Source organism: Dinoponera quadriceps, unplaced genomic scaffold (assembly GCF_001313825.1).
Source record: "Dinoponera quadriceps isolate SergipeBrazil2010 unplaced genomic scaffold, ASM131382v1 scaffold1782, whole genome shotgun sequence".
Taxonomy (NCBI): domain Eukaryota; kingdom Metazoa; phylum Arthropoda; class Insecta; order Hymenoptera; family Formicidae; genus Dinoponera; species Dinoponera quadriceps.
The window spans coordinates 2,365,519-2,390,875 of record NW_014555947.1 but is presented as its reverse complement, the minus strand read 5'-3'; the positions used below and the strand labels follow the sequence as shown (position 1 = coordinate 2,390,875).

At 45.0% G+C, this 25,357-nt stretch overlaps 2 protein-coding genes across 2 annotated transcripts; one reads left to right on the top strand and one right to left on the bottom strand.

The window, feature by feature from the left end:
• Positions 1-1,107: 1,107 nt before the first annotated feature.
• Positions 1,108-18,579, top strand: LOC106746128 (cadherin-87A). Its single transcript, XM_014622360.1, has 14 exons — positions 1,108-1,186; positions 8,078-8,381; positions 8,639-8,910; positions 9,502-9,666; positions 9,908-10,346; positions 10,791-11,032; positions 11,293-11,817; positions 12,177-12,529; positions 12,738-12,952; positions 13,110-13,669; positions 13,901-14,209; positions 14,454-14,748; positions 15,123-16,767; positions 17,360-18,579. Exons 2-14 carry the CDS (start codon positions 8,084-8,086, stop codon positions 17,568-17,570), a joined length of 5,529 nt encoding a protein of 1,842 aa, XP_014477846.1. The 5' UTR covers positions 1,108-1,186; positions 8,078-8,083; the 3' UTR covers positions 17,571-18,579.
• Positions 18,580-19,663: 1,084 nt separating this feature from the next.
• On the bottom strand, positions 19,664-25,281 carry LOC106746001. The gene is made up of 5 exons (XM_014622090.1): positions 25,135-25,281; positions 22,741-23,174; positions 21,400-21,807; positions 20,523-20,954; positions 19,664-20,156 (listed from the first exon to the last, which is right to left on the bottom strand). Exons 1-5 carry the CDS (start codon positions 25,279-25,281, stop codon positions 19,664-19,666), a joined length of 1,914 nt encoding a protein of 637 aa, XP_014477576.1.
• Between the last annotated feature and the right edge of the window lie 76 nt (positions 25,282-25,357).

Sequence of the window (25,357 nt, the reverse complement as noted above, 5' to 3'; positions counted from 1 at the left end):
GAGTCTACGTCGAAAGGTCACAACGTCTTCGTGCGATCGATTCCGGCGCGAATGAAATGTCAGGAAAATCGGTGACGTAATCTCTCTCTTTCTTCGTCTCTTAGCTTTATTTTCTTTCACTTCGTTCTTCTTGTATTATTCTCCGGTTATAAGTTACTGTCATCGCTCTCGTCGTCTAAAGTTTTCATCATGTACTTACAAATTTTGTCTTTATAAAGGAGATACCTTACACTGAGGAAAAATAATTTTAAAAAATACAAAATCATTTATTCGGTGCATATTAATAACATATTTACTTATACTAATATATACATTTTTACGCCGAGGAATTTTCTTAAAATAAGGAAATTACATTTCCTTTTAATTTGGAAATTCGTGTGAAGGAAATTGTCTTATATTTAAATAAAAAAAATTAAATTTAGATAAACATGTGATTAATATCCACAGAATAAATATATTTTTTTAAATATTTTTCCCTAAGTGTAGGACTAAAATATCCCCCCACCCCCCTTCTCACTCTCTCTCGTTCTCTTTTTCTCTCAGTGCTGATCGCAATCCTGATTGAAGCGCGAATCATCTGCGCGAGTTACGTAGTCCCTTCGAGACCGAGTTGCCGACCCTCCGGGCTGGCGGCCGAAGGTCAGGTCGTGCAGATCTCCAGGTTCGCCCAGCGCCCCGAGAGACAGCGCGAGAGAGAAAGAAAGAGAGAACGGCAACGCGAGAAAAAAGGCTCGCCCCTCGGGTCGTAGTGATCGGTGGGGCTTTAACCGGCACGGACTATAGGCTCTCCTTACTCCGAGGCGCGCTGGTTCTCTCTCTCTCTCCATACCTTCCACTCCCGTGGCGGAGGCCGCATACCTCCTTAGGATGCAGTGTAGACCTGTCCATTGGCTGGCAGACACCGGTTGCTTCTTTTCGGTCCGAAACGCGACGGACGCCGATGAGACCGCGAGGATAGTAAGAACACACGGTGGTCCTTCTCGGTTCTCTCGCCTCTCCGCCGTCCCTTCGGTTGTTACCTGTCCGCAGGTGCGTCATGCGGATTCTACGCTTCGGTTTCGCGTGCCCGTCCGAGTGAAATACGCGCGGTGGCGCGGGAATCTAGCACGTGCAGTGTCGTGACACGATGAGGTGATAACGCTCGTCGTGCTTGCCAGCGCGGGATCTCGCAGTGACTCTTCGGAAGGTGAGTTCACGTGCGGGAACTGTTGAGGCAGGATCCTGGCGCACCGGTCATCGGCCGGATGGAGACGATAATTACCGAAAACGTTGACCTGGATACTCGCCAGTCGCTTGGAGAGAGCCGTTCGACGCAATCCCGAGTTTGTTCTTTGTTAGACGGGTCCGATTGTGACCGGTCTGTTCCGGTTCGTCGCGGGCCAGGTGTTTCGGATAACGTCGAATGTTCACGCGGAGGGTTGCAAGACGCGGGCTTCCATTCTCGAGACTCCGGTCTCTCCTCGTCGTCTTACGATGAAAGTGGAAGCCCGCAGTCCTCCAAAAACCGGCATTCCTCCGCGTAAGGCAATTACCCTTAATTGCCGAATGTGGAACGAGATAGCTCGCGCAATTTTGCAATCCGGACTCTTACTTCGTTGGTTCACCCTGAACAACCGTTGAGCTGAGTTGACCTGGTTTCGAGTCCTCGCTTCAGTTGTTGTTGATCAGCCAATTTCGAAAAATCTTCATGGAAACGTCGGGGGACTCTTGGTTGTCTTCATTGCTCCGAATTGTTGGAATCATATTTACAGCTTCAGTGGGAATGTCTCATCTTTTGAAAGTAATCCGCGACATCTATCATTTCGATCAGATTTGTTAATCGGTGATTCCGCGTGATTAGTGACGATGCATTACTAATTTCGATTCGACCGTTGGGGAACACTCGATGAGTGTCTAAAGTTTGTTCATACGTTTGAGGGAATCGCGTAGCGAAGAGAAGAGGAGCAGGATCGGATTCTAGATTCGAGGGCGCGCGCTAATCGAGGAATCGAGGTCGTCGATTGAGGGTATCGTCTCCTCGAGGATTTCCTGGCGCAACGGTATCACCGTGCTTCTCCTTTTGTCCCGTACCCGTGGAACGGTGACACGGCGACGACATTAGAACCAGTCGGAGCCGTCCGGCTTTCATGATACCTAAGAGTCGTAATAAAATCGCAAGTTTAACACAAAGCGGCAATTATACGAACAACGTCTGAGCATGCCAACATCTCGACGTGATTTCTCCGAGCGGAATGCGTCATAAGCTATCGACTGTCCACGTGTCCTTATGTACAGTCGCGTTGTCTGACGTTTCTTTCAAATTTCCGAAGCCTGACGAACGAACCTCCGAAAATTCCGACGAATTGTCGGTGCATCGATAAGCCCGGCGCAGTAACACGAGTCCGGCCGAGCCCCCGTTGTCTTTTTCGCCATTCCGCCAGAAGAAACCAGTTTTGACCGGCAGATTTGCGAGTCGGCGAAGTCCTGGTTGCGAGGGACCGGTGTCAAGTTCGCCAAGCGGGAAAAGCCGCGTGGGTGTCGATTTTTCGACGGCGCTTCTTCGACCACGACTTCGATCCGCGCGATTTTCGTCGATTAAGGGGACACCGCTAATTCCGCAGATAATCAAGTCGCTGCAAAAGGAGTGAACGAAGTATAGCCTAAAAAAACTGGTTTTTTCCATTTCCCCGCGAATTTTTTCTGTTTTCTCCTCAACGGATAGATAAATTAGTTTAGAAAAATTCACGTGCGTGCAGTTAAAACCTGCCGCATTTAATTTTTTACGTAGCGAAGATAATAGTATGTACGCAGCTGAAGTTAAATTTAACATTATTTAATTTCAGTTAAGTGCGCGCAATTACTTTCTTTACGGGAAAAAATAAACGTTACAGGTTTTAATTGAACACACGTGAATTCTAAACGAATTTTTCTACTCTCTCACATAGAGAAAAAGATTTCTTTGGAATTAATAAAATTTCTTTAACTCAAATTTGTCTTTTAATAAAGCAAACAAATAAATGTTTGTTTCAACAAACAGGATTGTTTGGTTTCTAAATAATATAAATATCTTTACGTCAAATACGTCATCAATCTTACGTCATATTTCTTCTGTCTTTTCATTTAAACATTGGTTGTCACAAATGATAAATCATTTGAAAGAAGAAACACCACGTTAGAAAAATATTAAATAATTTTTTGTTTCAATGCAATAATATTTAATATATGATGAAATAAATTTTTGTTTTATTAAAAACGAAATATTATTTCTTCAAAATAATAAAACTGTTTTTCTATCAAACAACATTTATTATAGTGCAACGACAACATTTTTATTCGAACAAAATGATATTTGACGTTAAATTATAGTTGTTTATATTAAAAAACTCAAGTCAAACAAATACGTGTACTAAATTTAAAGAAACCTTTTTCTCTGTGTGGGAAAGAAACCGAAGAAACCCGCGGAAAAACGGAGAAACCGGATTTTTTCCAAGCTTTCAAAACTATAAAACGGAGGTTTCGGTTTCGCGAGCAAGTTGCAAACTGTGCAGTGATGCGGAAGCAATATTATTTCCTGATATGGATTAGTTCCTTCTCTTTCTCTCTTTTTCTCTCCGTAACGTTGACAAAATGACATTCAAGATAACGTCTCCAGCTGCAATTTGTGATTTTGTTCGCACGAGACATTGCAGTCGCGAGTCACGTGTAAATCACCGAGCCGAAGAAGATGTATAGAGGTAACCTCGATCGTTCTCTCTTCCCGGCGCCACTTCTCTCGAACCGTCAATTCCCCGTGAAAGATCCCGTTGGATGAAAATTCGCAGAGATGAGGAAGCGTGTCGGCTTGTTGAAGATTCGTTCATCTTGCAACTGGTGTCCTTTTCCGCGGGGCTTGCTGATGAAAGTGAAGAGCCGCAAGAAGATACGCGCACAGCAGGATATTCCTTTTCTTCGTCATTCATCCTGGCATCACTTGGTCACGCAGTGTCAGGATTCCAAGAGCGTAACGTAACGGCGGCCGGAGGAAGAGGGATGTAACGGCTTTTTTCTTTCTCCCTCTCTCCTTCCCCCCTTGGCCTCTCAGTCATCCCGTCTCTCTCTCTCTCTCTCTCTCTCTTTCTCTCTCTCGGTCTTTCAACTTATCTGTCCTACTTATAATCTTTCCTCTCCGTTCCCCCTTCTCTCGATTCGGCGGTCTTGGAGTTGTTTCTAGAGTAGGTCCGACGAATTCGAATGTCATCGCCTACATAGACTCGATTAATTCCAGTTATTCAGTCATCCCGACGTGAGAATTGGGATACCTGATGAATTAAATGCACTCCTGCGAATCGCGGAGAGTCATGCAATATAAGAAGAAATTCAAGAATAATAATTACAGGACTATTCAGAGAAAGAGAGAGAGAGAGAGAGAGAGATTAGAATCAAATTATAAAAGTAAAAAAAAATATGGTAATAAGATAAAAATCAAATTACAGATGTTAGGTATATATATTTAAATTTCTATGCATACCCCGGTGTAATAAAAAAAAATAAATTGTAAAACTGTATCCGCCTGATAAGCGGATGTTCCGGTTTAAGGATTAATCCACCGTTTTTCGTGAAAGGATGCTATTCCTTAAAAATAATTTTTTTTTAAACAATTTTATTTAAAAATAATATAGTCACGTCGCGAGAATTAAATCTCTTCACGTTCTCAGTGATTTGTGCATTCAACGGACACGCGAGCGTGCATGCATACAGTAAATCCGTTAGAAGATCCCGTTACGACAAATTGATCTGTCGCGAAGATTTATGGCGATCGTTCACGTAAGCAGCAGTAATTAGATGTAGAGCAACACAATCGGCGCGTTGCGTTGCGCAATCGCGCCGATCTTTCGCAAGGATTCGTTTCCAAACACTCCGCGTTACACCGAGCCGCGTTTCTTTGTTTTCTCGCTCGCTCGCTCGCTCGCTCGTTCGCATACAAGCCGCGGTCGGTGCCATCATCCAATCTCGCGGTATCATTTTATACTTGGCTGGCAGTAACGGTCGCTACTGTTTAAGGTTCTCTACGTGTCGTAATCCGTGCGGGGAGCATCGTGCTCGCGGCACAACGCGCGTCGCGTCACGGTTTCCGCGCCCCGCACGATTTTCCGCGTTACTTTGAGTAGCACGGAAGAACGGGAGGGACCGCGAGTCGTCGGCTCCGGGATAACGTGATCCGATTAACTGTCACACACCATTCTACGGTCTGTGCGAAGAGTAAGAGTCGCGATTGCAAAATCGCGTCCAATCACGGACCGAACGGCGACCGTCTTCAAATCTGCGTGAGCTGTCTCGTGCCACGTTCGACAATTAAGGATAATTGCCCTACGCGGAGGAATGCCGTTTTTGGGAGACTGTAACTGGAGGTTTCCACTTTCATCGTGAGATGACGAGGAGAGACCGCAATCTCGCGTAAAATCTCTGTGACTGTCTTGCTAGAAGGTAGTGAATTTCTGCCTAACGTTACTAGCCAGTAATATAACGCTCACTTCTCTTAGCTATGAAAATAAGTTAGCTCTGATGATAGACGAAAGAAACTGCCATGAGATAAGAAATTGTACTAACTAAGCCCATTTTTGCCTTTTTCGGATTTTTGCGAGATAAATTTAATAAAAATATTTCCAGACTTTGAAAAATCTTGTCTTTTCGACGGATTTGCGTCTCTGCAGATCCATAGCAAATAAGTACATTTAAAATCAGTCTAAAAAGTTAACATTTCAAGCTATAGAATTAATTTCGAAACATTCTAAATATCATTATTTTAAGCAAGTTACACTCCCTCGAAGTTTGCCTATTTTCCGGAAGGCGATGCTTTAATTTTCGCACGTAGTGTGTATATTTCAAAACAGACAATGCTATTTACTCCATCATATTTCACATTGAATGGCTAGGCAACGGATGCTCGCGAAACCGAGTCTACATTGCGGCGAATAATCAGAGCCGGTGACGAGCTAATAACGAGCTAAAAAACTTCAATTCAGTTACACCTCTGCTCGAGACGTGCACCTCGGCCGACGTTATTACGCGATTCAACGAGTGACTCAAATTATAGCTGACGCAGCCGGAAGGAAATATATTTCAAATACGGAAGCTTCCCAGCCTAATCGGCACGTATCTAGCGATTGTTATCCGAATCTACCATCTGGATCAACATCCGCAAGAGCCTCCAGTGAGAACACGAAGAGGACTCGCGCGGAGGCAGCAACGAAACAGACACGTGCCCGCAATCATCAGCACCGTCTTCGCATATCCTTTCGGAGCGCTGTGCCACATGCGCTATTATGCGCTCACTCGTGCGCGCTCGTTCGCGTGTCGTATTCTCGCTGCAGGAGATTGCATTCTGCATCGCGCGTAACACGCGCTTCCTCCCGGCCGGTATAATGAGACTTCTTCGCGTTCGCCAACTGCTCTTGGCACATGAGCGAAGAAGAAGGAGATCCGGCCGTATCAGTGACCGTAAATTTCCTTCCTTCGCTCGATTGATAATTACATTTCAGCCGAGGACAATCCTCCCTGATCCGCGGCCGGCGGGGAACGCGGAAGTCGAGGTCGCTCTGCACGCACGAAGGCGTCGAGGAAATGCAGGGCCATTACCCCACGCCATGTCATTGTTGCTCTCGACGACGTCGAGAGCTTCCTGGCGCCGGTTACGCCGGATCGTCTTATCTCCCCGAGAGATATTAACGATAAAACCGACTCGCCGAGGATGCTGCGTGGGAACGTTAATTAAGAGGAACGGTCACGCTCGCGTTGCGCTCTCGTTACATCAATGTCATCTCCGGGGAATCAGCGGGTTTCTTCCGCTGGTCTGCCGTCGTTTGAATATCTTTAGTTATGATTAAGAAAAGAAAGCTAAGTCATCAAAAATAAAATTTTCAAAGCTGTTCGCTGTTGTTTGAATATTTCTATTAAAGATTCGAACATATTTTCATTTTTTATTCGTATTTTTATTAAAGATACAAATTAAAGATACAACATTCTAATAAGCATTTCTTCTCAAATTCGGGGGACTTCTTTCCTACGAGGCATAGTTTCGCGCATAATTTCGTAGAAACGTGGAAAGTGCGACTTTTCCTTTAAATATAAATTTGCTTAATCAAAGCAACTAACTGTCGCTGTGTGACAATTATAATGTAGGCCGTTTTCCCTCATAAAACACGGCGTGGAATTAATTTCTTTCCAGCTCTTTGTATTTCCACGTCCTCCCTTCGGTAATGTCTTATGCCGGATGCATTATGAGATGAGAACGCCATCGCTTTTCCGGCGTTTCCAGCGGCGTGATCGGTGCGATTCGATTTGGTCACGTCGTCGAGCCGTCGTTCTCTTATATAGATCGGCATCTCGCGAACGAACTAGCCAGAAATGGAATCCGATTTCTAACGGCGTTTCACTCGCGGCGGAAAACGCATTCTGACGGCTGGCCGGTCAGTTGCCCAGGCTGCGGAGTACCGGTCGCGGTTCCACGGGACGCCGTACTTCTCTCGCGCGGAGTGACTAAAAGGAAGGCGATAGGCGGTAGATAGTCGCGTTTGAACAGAGGCCGGAGCGACTTCGGGCCTCGTTGTATCCTACTCACGCGATCGCCATTTCCTATCACGCTCGTCTATGCGCCGGCTGTTGCTTTTCGAGTAATAGTTCAACGAACTCCGCTCCGTCCATTAACAGTTTCATAGCGAGGCTCTCGATAGTAGACGTTCTTTGATAGCGGATGTACGGCCTCCGATGGATCGCGACTCAACACGTTCGCTACCAGCGTCACACGTATGTGACGTACCGAGATCTCTCACTTTAAGCTCATCTTTACTCAAAATGTTCAATTCCATTTAACATTTACTGCCACCAACTTAACACCTACCGTGCATAACAACGATGATTCATTGTTCCTACATCTACATAAATAAACTAAGTCTCTCGGTTCGACGTTATTACATTTACAGTTACATAAAAATCAATACAGTGCGGCCTGCGGGAAGAGCCATCCGCTATTTACAACCGTTGCTCTAATTGCAATCTTCAATGATTCACTTGCTATTCTACAATTACCAACTATTCGATTAAGTGCGAGTCTCTACCGCAGGTGACGATGTGGACGATTCTATTACTATTGGTCTCCACGTGGTCTTCGTCATGGGGTCAGGTGATCAACAGGGCGCCCCACTTCATTCAAGGCGGGGACATGGCCAGATTGGCCGTGTCGGAGGGCACACCACCTGGCGTTCCTGTTTACACTCTTCAGGGAGAAGACCCCGAAGGATCTAGACTGCACTATTCTATCAGCGGCGAGTACTTCACCGTGAACCGGGAGACCGGTGTCGTGATCCTGAGGAGAGCCCTGGATAGGGAAACGCAGGACCTTATCGAAGTCATCATTAGCATAACGGGTAAAATTTATACAAGTGTCTTCAACCTACGCATGTTTAGTTTAATTTATACACTGTCATTTAACTCTCATCACATGCATTTGATGTACGTACGACTTGTATTTAATTTAGATTTTAAACAATTCGTGACGCGGACTTGAAGGAAATCTCGATAAAAATCAGATTTACTGTGAATTTTTAATTATGCGATTGTGACATGTCTAACATCAATTAGATACACGAGTTAAATTCGTTGAGGACGAATTCACTCTTTTCAGACGAAGGTATCGCCGGATCGGAGCCCAACACGGTGTCTCTTCGTCGTGAGATAGCGGTGCTCGACGAGAACGACAATCCGCCGGTGTACCATGGCCGACCGTACGCGGCCAGGGTGCCGGAGAGCGCCGACGTTGGCGGCTTGCTGCTTCCTTCGAGCACGATCACGATCACCGATCGGGATGGCGGTGTGAATGCCGACGTGCACGTGCAATGTGTCGCGGCGTCGCGCGACGACGACGTCTGCGAGGTCTTTGATATTTCCACAGAAAAGGTAATTAATTCGTCCACATTCGTCCACGTAGACCGTAATTTCGTCATCGGTGTTTCGAAAACAAGTTAAATGGCTCTGAAGAAATTCATAAAAATAAATCCAAGTAATGTTCAACAACAGCCGACGCACGGAAGTTACAGTGCGATAATAAGGAGAGCAAAACCCGTTATTATTGACTTACATCGAAACCGCTTTTATACACATGACTTTGCGTTTGCGAGACTAAGCTTATGTTGTAACAATATTGCGTTATATCTTTCAACTTTCGTACCTGTTATTATTATAATGAAATCAAAACGTCTGGACGAGCAAAAGTTTCTATGTTTATAACACTATAGTGTATCGCTAATTTTTCAAGGGACTTTTGGTCTCCTCATTATCGCACCACGACTTCGTTTCGTTTGCATAATTAAAAAAATATTGCTTCTTTCAATTTTTGCTCGGAAAGAAACCGAAAAAATCCGTATTTTTTTCTGAGTCTTCGAAACTATATTCATTTGCAGTCTGACCGCTAATGTAATATGCAATAAGGTGTTCCTTTTTATTTCGAAGAAATGGAATTAAGTAATGATATCGTTGCGATGATTGCAGCTGGCCGAGGGACGATACGACGTGCAGATCACGTTGGCAAAGCCGTTAGATTACGAGAGAAGAAATTCGTACTTGATCAATCTGCTGGCCGTCGACGGAGCCAGCGACCCGCTGAAGCGGCTGCAGGCCAGAGCAACCGTCGCTGTCGACGTCCTCGATGTTCAGGTAAATACATAGGTCTCGAACCTCGCTCAAGCGACCCGCATGTTACAGCCGACGGTGGCCTCATATTGAATAATAACGTAGTTTGCGAGGAAATTGGCGGGGAATCGTCCTCGGTTATTCAATCATTGCCTGTCAGCGCGAACGTTTAGGGCGAGTCACGTTTTCAAGATCCGCGATCGCTCTAATGCAACGTGTCCCGGGTGATTTGATTACCTGTGTCACGTCCTGCTTCGTCGCGCAGGATCAGCCACCCGTTTTTCTGAACGCGCCCTACAGCGCGGCGCTTCCGGAGAACACCGCAGCTAGTCACACGGTCCTGATGGTGCGAGCGCGCGACGGCGACACCGGCGAGCCGAGGAATCTCTTGCTGACGTTGGAGGACGAGGATGCGGGCCACTTCGACCTCGTGGTGTCCCGCGACGGTGACGTTACGGTCGGCCGGCTGGTCACGACCAACGTGTCCTTGGATCGTGAGGATCCCAAGATCCTGCAGAACGGCGGCATTTACAACTTCCAGGTCAGAGCCACCGAACTGATCAATGACGAGATTCCGGCCGACAGCTCCACGTCCGTAGTGACGATCGTCGTCACGGACGTGGACGACCTCGTGCCCGTCTTCAACGAGGATTATTTCAACATCAGGATCTCCGAGGACATCGGAAAGGACACTCCGTTACCAGGTCGTTCAGCCGATTAGTCGTGCCAGTCTGATTACCTGTAATCTTATAAATATAACTTTTTTAATTATTCTTATATAAAAAATATTTTTCTGACATCAACGCAATTTTTCTTCAGAAAATTTCCCTTCAACTCTCATATTTCGAAAGTATGTTCAGGTTGATAATAGTTATTGACTCACCCTGTATTTGCTTCAATTTTTCTAAGTTAACGTTTGAACTCCCTCTCATCTAATTTTATAGTTGGAAATTTAGTTTATTTTTGATGGCTAAATTCACTTTTGTTATTTAAATCTGTTGCTTCTTTAACAATCGTTTGGAAGGTTGAGACCTTGGCAGAAATAGCATTCGCTATTCTCTACCTTCTCTACCTTCATACCATTGTCCGCGTCTCTTCTTCTACAATTCAAAGAAATTCTTCCGACTGACGACATCATGATTAAGCAGGTCTGAATATGATCGTGAGCGACGGTGACGTGGGCGACAATGCCAAGTATTTCCTGACGTTGCGAGATGTGCCGCGGTATCCTGGAATTAGCAAGGCATTCACCGTCAGCCCCGAAGAGGCTCAGGGTCGAGTGCCGGTTGTGATCAAGGCGAAGGACGTCAACGTTCTCGACTACGACGTGGACGATCCCGTAAAGAGGGAGCTTGAGTTCGAGGTCGCTGCCACTGTGGCGAGCAAAGTGGTCAGCTTGACAAAGTTTCTTAACATCTCTCAATTAATTATACTTAATCTACTTAACGAGATAATCAATTTTTAAAAATTAGAAATCTTCCTGAGATGTACACACGAAAAAAATATTATAACTTTTTCAAATGTAAATAGTATATATAAAATGGAAGGATAATAAATTAAGGCGAAATATGTCGATATCTCGCTCGTTAGCAAAATTCTATATCGTGATATTTATTATAAAATTCTATTCGTGCATTCTCCATGTTGCAGGTGGCGGTCTCCAAAGTGCACATCCACTTGATGGACGCCAACGACCACAGCCCCGAATTCTCGCAGTCGGTGTACAAACTGTCAGTCTCGGAGGACGCAGAACCTGGCACTCGTTTCGGCGACGTTTACGCCAGGGACTACGACAGCGGCTCCTTCGGCAAGTTGACGTACATGCTGCGTGGTTTCGGCGCGGACAAATTCGGCACCGATCCGGAGTTGGGTGGCATATCCGTAGCGAAGAAGCTGGACTATGAAACGCAGAAGTCCTACTCTTTGACGATGGAAGCAAAAGACGGCGGCGGTCGAGTGTCCGCCGTTAATATCCTTATCGAACTGGACGACGTCAACGACAACCAGCCGGTGTTCGAGCAGGCGGAATATTCCAGGACCATTCGCGAAGGTGCCACCAGTTTCGATCCTCAATTGTTCGTTAGGGCGACTGATGTTGATGGGCCGACTCAGGGAAATGGAAGAGTCGTGTACTCGATCAGCAGACACAACAGCATGACGGACGACGTCTTTAAGGTTCGTAACCGAGGTGTCCTCACATTTGTCTTTCTGACTGACGGTTCGTTAGCGAAGCTGAATATTACTCGATCTGGTGAAAATGAAATATGATATTAATATAAATTATAATTGCAATTTTTTAATTTCACATTTCATTTAATTTGAATTTAAATAAAATTTAACTTAAACAAAATCAAATAAATAAATAAAAATTAAATACACTCTAATTTAAATTTAAATTAAATGAGAATGTATATTGCATTATAAATACTTATAATATACCTTGGATGCTTGTTTTTATCTCCGTAGATCAAGAAAATAAACAATTATTAAGGATGTGTTGATATACAATTAAAATAATTTAATAAACTCCGCAGGTCAATCCGGACTCGGGCGAGGTAATCATGTCGAAGCCGGTTCGCTCCGGCGACACTGAGAGAGGCATTTACGAATTGGTGATTCGTGCAACGGACACTGGCACACTGCCATTATATTCCGAGGCGAAAGTCCTCGTTCGCGTTGGAGTGCCGGGCAATCAGAAGCCCATCTTCCGGGGAAATTACAAGTCGAATTTGCCGGGTCCCAATACTTATCGGGCGAGGCTCTTGGAGAACGCTGCTTCCGGAACGGAAGTCATTCGGGTGGTCGCCAATGATCCTGACGGCAGGGACAATTTGTTGCAGTATTACATCGCGTCCGGTTCTAAGGATAACTTCGTCATTGACTCCAGGTGTGTATCAATTAGCCTAGAAACCTTACAGGGAGCCTACAACACGATAATTGAAATTTGCGTGGTCAGAAATTAATTGATGGAAAACAATTTTTACCTGCGTTCAATCTTTCTTAATTCTTCGAATTTTACTTTTAAAAGTTGCTAGTGGAAATATGACGAAATGAAGATTAATATTTCAACAATTAATAGGGATTTTGACTTATAGCTCGGGTATCATAACTGTGTCACCTGACGCTCGCCTGGATTTGGAGGCCGGCGGTGAGAAGTACGAGGTGATCGTGTACGCCGTTGATTCCGGCACACCCGTCAAGGAAACCGCCACCACTACTGTCACAGTGAACATCATTGACGTGAATAATAAGCCACCGACCTTCGATGAATCCACGTATCAGGTTTACGTTTCGGAACGTGCCGCTATCGGTAGGTTTCCAGCAACGAACAAAATTGAAATCAATCATTGGTGAAATTACGTAATTTCAATTAACAAGTGTTACCTTGAAAGTTTTGCTTCCTCTTTGTTCAATACTCGTTCGAGTACTTTTGATGAAAAGTATCACAGGAGACTTCTTACTCGCAGGTGAACCCGTTTTGAAGGTGATAGCGACCGATCCCGACGCAGACGCGAATCTCGAGTATTCTCTCGTGGAACCGATACGGGCCGTCGACAAGACCGGCGTGGCCCTGAAGAGCACCACGTCTTACGATTACAAGACCGCTTTCCGTATCAATTCCACCAGCGGTTTAATATCCGTGAACCAGGTGTTGGATTATCAAGTGGCCGCCGTTGTGATATTAACGGTGCAGGTGCAGGACTTGAATGCGGTCGTCGACAAGGAGAAACAAGTAGCAAAGGTAGAAGTGACGATCTACGTCCAAGCTTACAGCGACGACAACCCGACATTCACCAATCCCGGATGGTCAGCGAACAATCCGACGATAAGGGTTACGGCGCCGGAGGAGCAGCCGTTGGGCACGACGCTGTTGATGTTATCGGCGAAAGAGCCGATGACGGGATACCCGGTTCAGAGGTTCGAGCTGGTGAGAGAGGACGATGACGAAGGCTACGTCAATGTGGGCGTTCAGAGCGGCAATGTGGTTCTGAGCAAGAGGCTGGATTACGAAGCGCTGAACGAGAAGGTAGCGAGATGTGTGACGAGAGAAATTCTGAGAGAGAAAAATGGAGGGAACGAAATTATTTTTTTGCAATTTTTGATAGAATTATAACATTACGATTCTGATACTACAATTGCTGTGACTAAAACTATCGCTGAAATTATTACTGATATGCTGATTCTGATATTGCGATTAATATGGTCGTATTATTATTATAATATATTGGAGGTATTCGGGGCTGTTTCGTTTTTTCAGTTTATTCGCTTCAAAGTGCGAGCGCTCGCCAGGGACTACGATATAACGCGAAAGATGTCGGAGGCCAACGTGATCGTCGAGATTCAGGATACCAATGACAACAGTCCGATCTTCGATCAGAAGGACTACAAGATTTCCGTGCTGGAGTCGGCGAAGTCCTCGAAGGTTGTGCTGAATGTGAAGGCGACCGATATGGACAGCTCCAGCACCGAAGAGGAGATCAAACGAGGATACGGCGAAGTGCGATACTCTCTGACTGGCGAGAACGCGAATCTCTTCGAGGTGGACCCAATAATGGGCAACATTCAGGTAAAATGAATATTTCCCAATATTCTTATTTAAATTTTATATCTCAATATTCGGAGAAAATACCGAAGTTTAAAATATACCCTAGAAATTTTAAAAATATTCTAATTTAACTTCAAGATAAAAAAATTAATACGAAACAGCATAACAATTTTAAGTATATCTGAAAGATTAACATTTTAGATGTCTTAAATGTTCTTTACGTCCTCGAGTTACCGGAATAATTAAAGAAATGGATGTTTCACAGATCGCTGCGAACACGACTCTCGACAGAGAGAGGCAATCGGTCCTGCGTTTCTACGTCGTGGCTTCGGACATGCCGCAAGGTGGGGTCGAGCAACGAAGCAGTCGAGTTTTGGTGACAGTTGACGTCATCGACGTCAATGACAACGAGCCCAGCTTCGAGCAGGAATCCTACACGGCGGTGATTCCTGAGAACGCGCCTGTGGGAATCAGCGTGGTGAACATCACCGCTATCGACCCCGACGAAGACGAAGGCGGCGCAATCCACTATGAAATCATCGACGAGGGTGAAGCCAATGGTAAATTGCGAACGAGGGCGAGGTCTTTATTTCTTACAAAAAAGTATAAGTACAAAAAAAGTTTAAATTAATTACAGTAGAACTATCGAAGTATGACGACCTATTTCTACCAAAGCTGTCAGGTTTTCGAAAAGAAAAATGCAATGCAAGAGAAAGAAGATATTGATTCAGTTGTATTCAATTAAAATATATAAATCCAATTAAAGATATAAATCATCGTTATAAATATGAATAATTTTTACGAAAAATTACAAAGCAATCATTTCGATTGCTTCGGTGATTATGCTATGTTCAAGACCCACAAAACGCCCCGTATTCCGCGAAGTAATTCAAAATGTTCATAGTATGATTGACCGCCGTTGTTCCCCTTTCAGGGCTGTTCAAGATAAACCACACGACCGGTGAGATTTATTCGGCGCGAGCGTTGACGGGCAAAGGAAGAACCGAGCCCTACAACATGCGGGTGCGGGCGGAGGACAACGGCGAGCCGGTGTTGTTCTCAGACGTGGATCTCACCCTGTACATCGGCGACGTGGTGAGCAACGACGGCGTGCCTCTGTTCATCCGACCGACGTTGGAGGAGGTGGCCTACATCTCCGAGAATTCCTCCGTCGGCAGTCCGGTGTTCCAAGTGGTGGCGTCCGACCCGGACGACCCGAACCTGCCGAACGGCAGGATCACCTTCCGCTTCCTGGAGGACGGTAATTTCGGCAAAGACGCGAGCGCCTTCAGGATCAACGGTGAGACTGGACTGATCAGTACGCGCAAGCTGCTCGACCGCGAGATCAAGGACAGCTACACGCTGATCCTGGTAGCGCAGGATCTCGGCGATCCGCCCCAGCAAGCGACCAGGGTGCTGCAGGTGATCGTGAACGACATCGATGACCACAAGCCGCACTTTAAACGCAACCTGGACAGTCCTCCGATCGAGCTAAGCGTGCTGGAGGAGTCACCGCTGGGCACGAAGGTCGGTGTGATCGAGGCGATCGACGAGGACATCGGCGAGAACGGGATGATCGACTACGAGATCGTGTACGGGAACGAGGCTGGGCTGTTCGTGGTGCAGCGGCTGGAGAACAATTCCGCCGTCATCAAATCGAACGGTCGGCTCGATCGAGAGACCGCGGAGTCCCACCTGCTGACTGTCAAATGCTTCAAGTACACCTCGAGGCGATCAGACATAGTGCCGAAGCCGTACAACAGGCAGGATCCCTCGGAGAGGCAGGTCCTCGTCAGGGTGCTGGACATCGACGACAACAAGCCACGCTTCAAGAAGGACAACGTGACCTTGGGAGTGCGCCTGAACGTGCCTATCGACACCAGCTTGATTACTCTGGAAGCCGACGACATCGACTCCAGCGCGTTGCCCATCAACTACAACATGAGCAAGGTCTCCTTCACGTCCCTGGTAGACTCGTCCATGTCGCAGAAAGAGATCCCGTCGCAGTTGTCCTTGAACCCTCGCACCGGCGAGCTCAGGACGACCGGGTCGATGGCTGGTTACGCGGACGGCTTCATGGAGATGCTCGTGTCGGCGAACAACTCGGCGACGCCGGGACGGGAGACGAACATCACCATCAGGATCTTTCTGCTACGTGACCGTGACATGCTGAAATTCGTCTTCTCAAAGCCACCGGTCGAGGTCAGGAAGACGCTCGAGGACTTCGAAAGGGCGGTCCAGCAGGCGCTCTCACTTCCCATCAGCGTCAACGTCTACGACACGCAGTTCTACTCCAAGGAGGACAACTCCTTGGACTTCTCGTCCACCAGCTCGTGTTTCCAGATGGTCGGCAAGGAGTCCTACGGCCTGGACGAGATGAGAGCGCTGTTGACCGACCCGAAGAACGAGGAGCTGAAGAAGGTCTACAGCACGTACCACGTGGAGAAAGTGCAACATTGCGCCGCTTTGGTGGCGCGTGCTGACGCCTCCATGACGCAGATGTGGGTCTTGGCGATCGCCGTCCTCGTCGGGATCGCCACCGTCGTCTCCAGCTGCGCGTTGTGCTGCATGCACGCAAAGTAAGTGATCAATTTCGCTCGCCCATAGAGATTTTTAGTCAAGTTGTTTCGACAATTTATGTATAATGATAGCAAATCGGCAAAACATTGAAAATATAAAATATATCTTGATAAATAAACTATATAATGATGTATCTATATAAAGATGTTATTATAGTTGTATCAACGAAATAATGATGCATAGTGAAATGATACACTGATATAATCATAAATGAGATCATTATATAATGATATAAATTATGACATCATGATAAATGAAGATAGAAAATAATTTCATCTTTTCGAATTATGACATATCCTGATTCCTTTCATTTGTCAAATTTTCAATATTTAATTTACAGTTCTATATAGAGTCGCGCAATATTTGACTTTATTTTGCGATACAGTTAAAATGTTTTTCTTCCCATCTCGTTACTTTATCAATAGTTCGTAATTATTTGTTCTCTCTGTCGTTTGGAACGTGCTGGACAATAAGCGCGTTAAGGTCGTTCGCGCGCTCGAGACCCACTTTTTCATAGCACGGGCCGCACAGATGTCGTTTAGAAAGGAGGTCGGAACGTAAATGTTGCAAGATGTGTGTTTCTCTTTGCAGGTATAAACGGCAAGTAAAACACGCACGTTTGCGCGATCAACCGCGACCGCCTCTCAGTTACGTGTCTTCCGGCCCGGCAATGGTCAGTGCCGGGTCTCACACGACTCTGGGCCCCGGTACAATGGTCACACTGGGCCCTCACGAGGGCCCGTATGAATGGGGAGCCGAGACGACGCTTTACCATCCAAGCACGCTGGGCTCGAGAACGTAGAGGTGCAGAGAGATCTGTGGATGTCCCTACGAGCTACCTCGATTCTCCTCTAGCGAAAATTTGCTCGAACAATTGGAAAGAGAACTCTAACGAGCGAACGATCAATCTCTTTTCAATGGCACACGATGTAAATTGACTTCAACGTCAAGTCGAAGTAGATTCTGCTATAGAGAAGTTTTCCGTAGGGTTCAATTAGTTCGTTACTTTCCGAGATAATTCCGTTCGAAAAGAATCGTCGGAAATGATTGAAACTAGGTTATCAAGAATGATGAAATTGCTGCGGAGAGAAAATCGATTAGAAACTTTCTGATAAGTGATGCCTTGAAAGAGCTCTTTTTGAACATTGTGCGCAGGATCCCAGTGAGTCTTGAAGACAACCAGTGCTCTCTGACACGAAGATGTTGCGACGGGAGAACTGTTAACAGTGTAATTTATGATGCTGCAGTTGACAAACGAGAAGCGAATCGATGGTGCTATAATTAATTGTAATATAAAAAGTGCCGTGCAGATAGAGGCGTTTTGGGACGTACGCTATGCGGAAGTTGGCGAAGCCCCCAAGGCTCGTCGAAATCGGTGAGAGACGGTTTCCAGACCTTCCCTTGTAAGACACGTTTAGATAATCCGATTTCGCTGACGGCACACCTATAATTGTTCTCGCGTGCGTCATCGCTCGACATAAACAAGATCTCCCTTTCAATCTTCCATTCAGCGCACAAGGCACGGTTGATCCGTAGCTTAGCTCGTGTCTCGGATCATCCTAATGAATTCACCGTGAAGTTTCACGAACTTCCGCATAGCCGACAAAGCGACACACGGTTTGTAAAGCCCGACTATGTTCTTGTAAGTAACTTACAGGTCTGCTATTCGCGAGATTGTATATTTTATACAGACGATTCTCCCTCTCCCTGTTGTGTTATTATTAAGGAGGAACATAAACCGCGCGCGATTCCTGTGTTGTAATATAATGTCGTATTTAAGACGAAATAAAAAAACTGTACATTTCATTGTATTTATAGGCGACAATATACGTATCCGTGAGCGTTCGTATATAATTTAACTTAGTTTTTCTTTCGGAGGTGTCTTGCAGAGGTACAAATTACATCGGACAGATTTGTTTTATGAATCGTACAGGTAAGTATATGCGCTAGTGAAGCTGCGATTTGCATAATTATCATTAGAATTGCCAAATGCTTTTTCCCGCGTCTTCGGATATTTTCGATGATTTCGAATTTCTTCGAATATCTATGAAAATTCTTTTTTCAGTTATTCCAACGTTCCGACTGCTGTGTAAATTTTATAACTGTCTCGACAATAGCATCTCGTAAACACGGTATATCCGGCAACACAGTGGCCTATGAAGCAACCGACAAAGAGCTTTCAAAAAATCAACGAATGCCTTTCGATCGCTCATGATGGAGAATACGAGAGTTCTCTGAATGTCTTCGACGGAAATGTCAAGGCGAAGAAGCAATCCGGATCGGGCAAGTCGATTGTAGTCGCGGAACTGAAATTTCTCATTATTCACGTGGAGAGACGTTGACGTCATTCTTTTCGCCGAAAAAGTTCAACGTGACGGACACGAACCGAAGCTTCCTGCTAATTAGTAAATATGCCTCACTCGTTTATTATTACCGGCGAATCCAATAAAAAAATTTCCATATCACCTTGTGGATTCATCCTTGCCGCTGAATCTCACCATGTGTCAATGACTTTTCATCTTCCTCGCGCGTGGAACATCCTTCGGTTGTTCTTTAAACCACAAGGTTCGATATTCGAAAATTGCGAGACGTCTTCCTCTTCAGATCGACCTTCCCAACAGCATATTATGTTGCAAAATACAAGAAAGCTAAATCCGCAATTGGCTCCTATTGACCTTTACATATTTATTCTTCCGATTCTAATTGCAGAGCCTTACTATCGTTCGTTTGATGATTCTAATGGAGATCGCGAAGTTAGGAAATTCAGACTGCATCGAGAATGAAGTATTATAAAAATATATTTCGTCCAACAATATACAACAACAATATTCGACTACTCTCTTTAGAAATAATCGGATGATTTCAACATCCTTTAGCCTGAATCATTCTGTCCACTCAGTCGGAGCGCAGAAGACCGTCGCTGAAGCGTTGAAATCCTTCGACGGTATCGACATCCTTCGAAAAGTCGACGCTTTTGCTCGCGTTGCTCTTCGGACCGTCGATCGACTTCGCATTGTCACAATTTGCACTGTCCTTTGTCGTGGACTCCGTTGTTTTCTGCAGGTCGAACTTTTCCGTGCTGGCATAGTCCTCGTCGGTTATTTTGTGATTCAAAGGCACGGTGACATTCTCCTCAGCGCGATCCGAATCTGGATAATTTTCTGAATCCTTATCTAACTCGAGACCGTCATCCTTTTCGTCCAGATTGATCTCGTGATACCGTGTTAAAGGCAAGTGGGTTGTCTCCGGGTTTTCGTCATCGGACTCCTCGATTGTCGAATGATCGGTCAGGTGTTTGGCGATCGATTCCAACGGTGACATTATCTTCTTCGCGAATTGCTGCTGCTCTTCGAGTCCCATCATTTCCGATCTGTGGATGATGTCATGTCTGGAAATAAAACCAGAGAAAATACATTAGTTTTTGATATGTGTTGTTCAAGAACCAAGCGAGGAGCAGTGAAAAAGATTAAACTATTTGAAATCTTTAAATAATTGCACTGAGAGAAAAAATATGTAAAAAATAAGAAATATTTATTCGTTGGGTACTAATAACATATTTAATTAAGTCTCTCTAAATTCTTTATTTAAATATAATTCACAATTGCTTTATTTATGAGAAGCTGCAATCTTAAGAAAATATATATTTTTTCATTTGAACAAATTTCCTTTCTATATAAAAGAATATATATTAGTATATTATAAGTAAATATGTTATTAGTCATCGAATAAATATATTTCTTATTTTTTAATATACCTATTAAGCTTGTTCTTCTTCCGGGGATACAGATTTAAATGGAATATCATTTGCTGCCTTTCCTCTTCCTCCGGCAAAGTCGTAGGACTCGGCATGGCTACGAGAGGGATGGGTGATGGCTGAGGTGACGGATAGAATTTCGGTCCCCGGGTGAACTGGAGAGGTCTCCTAGGGTCGTAATCGTCCGTCGATCCTTGTGGCCGCGGCCACGCCGTCTTCTTATTCTGCTCCATGATATCGGTGATGGGATAAATATCGAGCATCACGCTGAACGGCTTCGGCTTCCGGCTCTTCCCCAAAGTATTCGATGAGTACGCGCCCACGTTCTCGTACTGCGGCTCCGTCACGATCGGCTTGTTGTAGTTGTACAAAGGTCGAGAGTACAGAGTATCGTAGTAAGGGCTATATCGATGTAATCCGGTCGGCGAGAATCTAAAACGGGATTATTCGGTTGTCAGTAAACTCGATATATGTTCTTTTATGTTTCAGAAAAGTCAATTTTAAGAGTTTTTAATGTTTAATTAACAAGGAGAAAAGGGCTAATAAGCACTAGTGCAAATTCTCAGTTATAAAACTCATTCATACTTACTCGTGTAAACTCATAATGATGCAGATGTTTAAATTCTGGAAAAAGAAATTATTCTATTTTTACACTCACTCGTGTAAAAATAATTTTTTTCCAGAATTTAAATATTTGTATCATTATGAGATTTAACAAATATGCCTGCATCATTTAATTTTTCTCTTTAGGTTGAAGTCAAATAAGACGGATAAAACGCTTGATTTTTGTGATTCAATCTAGTTTTATGATAATGACTGCTAAATGAATAAAGAAAACCACTTCTCTGACGCAGATGGGTTAAATTCAACTACGAACCTCACGTTAGACGTGGCCAACAGATTGACGTCCGCCGGATGTTTCGGTTTGTACTGGTAAAATGGATCGTTACTGTACGTAGGCGAATACGGGGGCGTCTCGTCCTCTTCAGATTTGTCGCTGCCGGACATCATCTCCCCTATACCGGGAAACAGATCATACTTCTTCGGATTCATATAGACGCCGGTGAACTTGATGCCGCGATTCGGCATCTCGGCATCATTCGTCAGATATTTTATGATATCCTGTATGTTTCTCGATGACTGCGGGTACCGGTATTGCGACAATTGCGGATACCTCGGTCGTTTGAAGGAGGACGGATGCGGCGTCTTGAATTCCCAATGAAACGGCGTCGGTCGGGTCTCCTCCGCGCTGATGTCCTCTTCATCCGAATCAGGATGTTTGTATCTGACGAAATAATAAATTTTATTTTAATATTATCACATCTAATGTTATCTTATCTAGCAAAACAACAATATTTTCATTTAAACAATATGATATTTGATATTAAATTATACTGTTTATATTAAACAAACCCAAGTTAAACGACGTATACTAAATTCTAAGAAATCTTTTTTCTGTGCACACACATAATTATATATCATATTATGATGTACTATAATTTCTCTTTATGATGTATCATAATGGGATAATTTATATAAATGTATATCGGATAATCTTTACCATTCGATTTTTAGAATATTTAGATACATATTTATATTTTACCAGATATTATATCTTATTAGATATTATTATCTAATAAAAATCCACTCTTTCATGGACATAATCATAATTATTGTTACATTATATCCAAGCGGCACACAGAATCATTTTTTTCCTAATAACAAAAATCATCATCGCGTGGCGCACACACACACACACACACGCACACACACATACACACGTCCATTTATACTCCTTAATTATAATACGAGAATAAAAGGATATGAAACGTAAGCGTTGCAACGTGCAGTTTGACAAATTGATTCAGCACGCGCGACGACGCATCGTTACCCAATGTAGAAAGTATATCTCGTAATCGGAAAGAATGTCAATGATATTCGCCGGCGATTTCGGATTATTAATGACGATGGAATTATCGGCGTGTAGATCGGCGATGATTCCACACCGCGACATTTGCGCGAGGCGTGCCGAGACGTTTCCACGGTTGCATCGCGCAAAGGTCATAACACAGCCGCGCCGAATCTTCATAAATCTCCCGCTCGTTACTCAAATCAAGAGCTCCTTTTCGGCTCATAACGTTCGCTCGCCGTGATAAATGGCGAATCGAAAAAATTGCCCGCGGGAAAATCGCCGGTATCGATCACGATCGAGACGTACCTCTGTCTCACACGATAAACAATCGCGTGGTTGTCGAGCAGTTGCTTGGCCCCGGGCCTCTCGTTCTCCTTGCCGTCATCCACAATGGACTTCAGCACCCTCTTCCGTTGTTTGAAGTTGTGCAAATTCTGCGCCCGGGACTCGGGTTCGCCCGATCTCATGATGCGGGACTCGGCCGGCGCCGGCTCGACGCTTCCGTTTCGCTGCGTCGGACTTTCGTAGCTCGCCTCGTCCGAACTGCGACTCTCCGCGGGGAAGGTGTCCGTCTGATTGAGAACGATCGCCTCGGGTAGAATCGTGGAGTTGAGCGACTTCCTCGAGAGGTTCGGCGACTTCTTCAGGGCATTCTGCAGGATGTATATGTGCTTCGTTTCTTGGTTGACTTTGCTGTTCGCCGACATGGCGGACGCGAAGTCGTACATGAATATCGCCACCTGCGGGAAACGAAAAGAGCCTCAGTCTCGGATCACCCGGAGAACGCGTTCCTTGACACTCAAAGAGTTCATTCGACGAAGCAAAAGTTGCGCTATTGCACTTTTCGCTGATACTTCGCGAAGATCCGTGCTGAATCTTCGGTTCGATATAATAGACAGAGAACGAGTCGCTGGTTGTCAACGATTAATAAACACACGCGCGGGCGCGCGCTCGCGACGTTCTTGTCGGGCAACAAAGTCGAGCAATTAACCCTGTTTCGAGATGGCAGCCGCGAGCTAATCCGTTCCGAAACACAGTTAACGCCCTATATGTGAAGCACGCAGAAATCTTTGACGCTTGGCTCGCCATGCATAGAAGGGATCCTCGAAGATTCGCGGTGAAAATGCGATTCCCGACGTGCACATACGAACACACGCGTACACACGCGTATACACACGCGCATACGTACGTATATATGCGGGCACAGGCGGTTCCCGGCCACCTCCGACATTAATCATCGGAGAAAACGTGCGAGCCCGCAATTATGCCCATTGTTCCTCGCGCGTGGAAGAAACTCGCGAAAATCTCGCGCCGCCGTTCGATTGTGATGCCTCTCAGGCTGCGCGTACGGCAAAATCGTGCGAAGCAGGATGCGAGGATCGCTCCGTGAATCAGCATGCAGAAAATGTTTTGTCGTGCAAGGTCATTGTCCGCGCGCAACCGAGCGCGCATTTAGCTGAGCGATCGACGTCGCTCGGCGAATAACATTGAATAACGCGGAGCGATCGATAATGCGTCACTATCGCGATGCGTTCTCGTAATACTCGTTATCTTATGTTATATCTTGGCCGTGAGTTCAACGACTCTTCGAGGAGGCGATTATTTATAACGCTAAGCTATCAATGCTCCTTCATCGCGCGGAATCATCGATCCGTCAGGACAGGTGCACCCGAGAAGCACCTGTGCCCGTGCGCTGGTCTCACGAAGAACGAGATGTCGGTCTGCGAAGCACGTGCAGAGACGCTTAACCAGACGTGATTGAAATAAGCTACTTGGAAAATTGCGAGACTTACGATGATTAATTTCTGGATCATTAACTGCTGAGTAAATTATACAGTTTGGTTTTCGAGTTAGTGCCGTGTCCTTTGTGGATTTATTTTACCGGCGTATCGCGAACATTTCAGTTTACTTCTTTAGGGCGAGGAGAGACCCGAAACAGTTTCATATAACAAATATTTACGAAACGTCGGCAATAAGTCTGTGAAGAACACGGTGTTAGCTCGAAAATCGTGCTGAGTAAATGTTATCCTCGAGTTCGAGTAATGGCGCCATGAATTTTCGATGTAATCTCCGTTAAGTAAGTCAGAGAATGACGATGAATAAAAAGCGCAAACGTGTAAAGCTTACGAGAACATTCGAAAAGATCAATAACTTCTAAAAGCGAATCCTCGAGTCTTCTTCTTAATACTTCATCGATCATTCGCGCTGCGGTCGCAGATTCGTTCGGGCATAATGAAGTTAATTAATAGTATATGTAAGAGTCTGATGACTACAAATTAAAGAGAACCAGAGAACATTAAAACGTCCTAAGACATCGTAAAAATGTCTTTGACACAATAAGACGTCTGGACGTCTAGATCTCTGAGATCGTCTTTTAGGCATATATGTTGTATATGACGGGCCGATAATCGGAAATTAAATAACCCGTTTGCATAATTAGGGGACTTGAAAAAATATTCCCATATCATTGATTTTTCTCCTTTAGTCTTTGGATCGACGTCAAATGTAATATAAATAATAAAAAACGCGTGAACTTCGTGACTGGACTCGTCTTCGGTAAGAAATCGCGATTTGAAGAATCCTTTTGCGGGTCCGCAACATGGCCGGGCGTGAAGTGAACGTACACACACGTTTCTGATGCAAATGGGTTAAATCTACGGACTCGCTCTCTCTCACTGCTCAATTCTCTCAATCACTCACCAGGATCACCGTTACCACCACCATAACGCCGATCGTAAACTTCCTCACGATCAGGCCGTAGCGATTCCTGTTGTATCGATCACTGCGATCCGAATAGAGCCCTAGCTCCGACGTACTTATGGCGGACCTCCTGCTGGTCTCAAGCATCGCCTTCCTCGAGGTCTGGCGGCTGGTGTCCTTTACGATTACACATTGACGATATTGGATATGCTTACTTAAAGTA

Excerpts from the sequence above, each read along its gene's own strand:
- LOC106746128 (XM_014622360.1), top strand. The coding sequence starts at position 8,084 with ATGTGGACGATTCTATTACTATTGGTCTCCACGTGGTCTTCGTCATGG. Across the intron at positions 11,818-12,176 it reads TGACGGACGACGTCTTTAAG|GTCAATCCGGACTCGGGCGA; the intron begins GTTCGTAACCGA and ends TAAACTCCGCAG. Across the intron at positions 14,210-14,453 it reads CAATAATGGGCAACATTCAG|ATCGCTGCGAACACGACTCT; the intron begins GTAAAATGAATA and ends GATGTTTCACAG.
- LOC106746001 (XM_014622090.1), bottom strand. The coding sequence starts at position 25,281 with ATGCTTGAGACCAGCAGGAGGTCCGCCATAAGTACGTCGGAGCTAGGG. Across the intron at positions 23,175-25,134 it reads TGGTGGTAACGGTGATCCTG|GTGGCGATATTCATGTACGA; the intron begins GTGAGTGATTGA and ends CGTTTCCCGCAG. Across the intron at positions 20,955-21,399 it reads TTGGCCACGTCTAACGTGAG|ATTCTCGCCGACCGGATTAC; the intron begins GTTCGTAGTTGA and ends ATCCCGTTTTAG.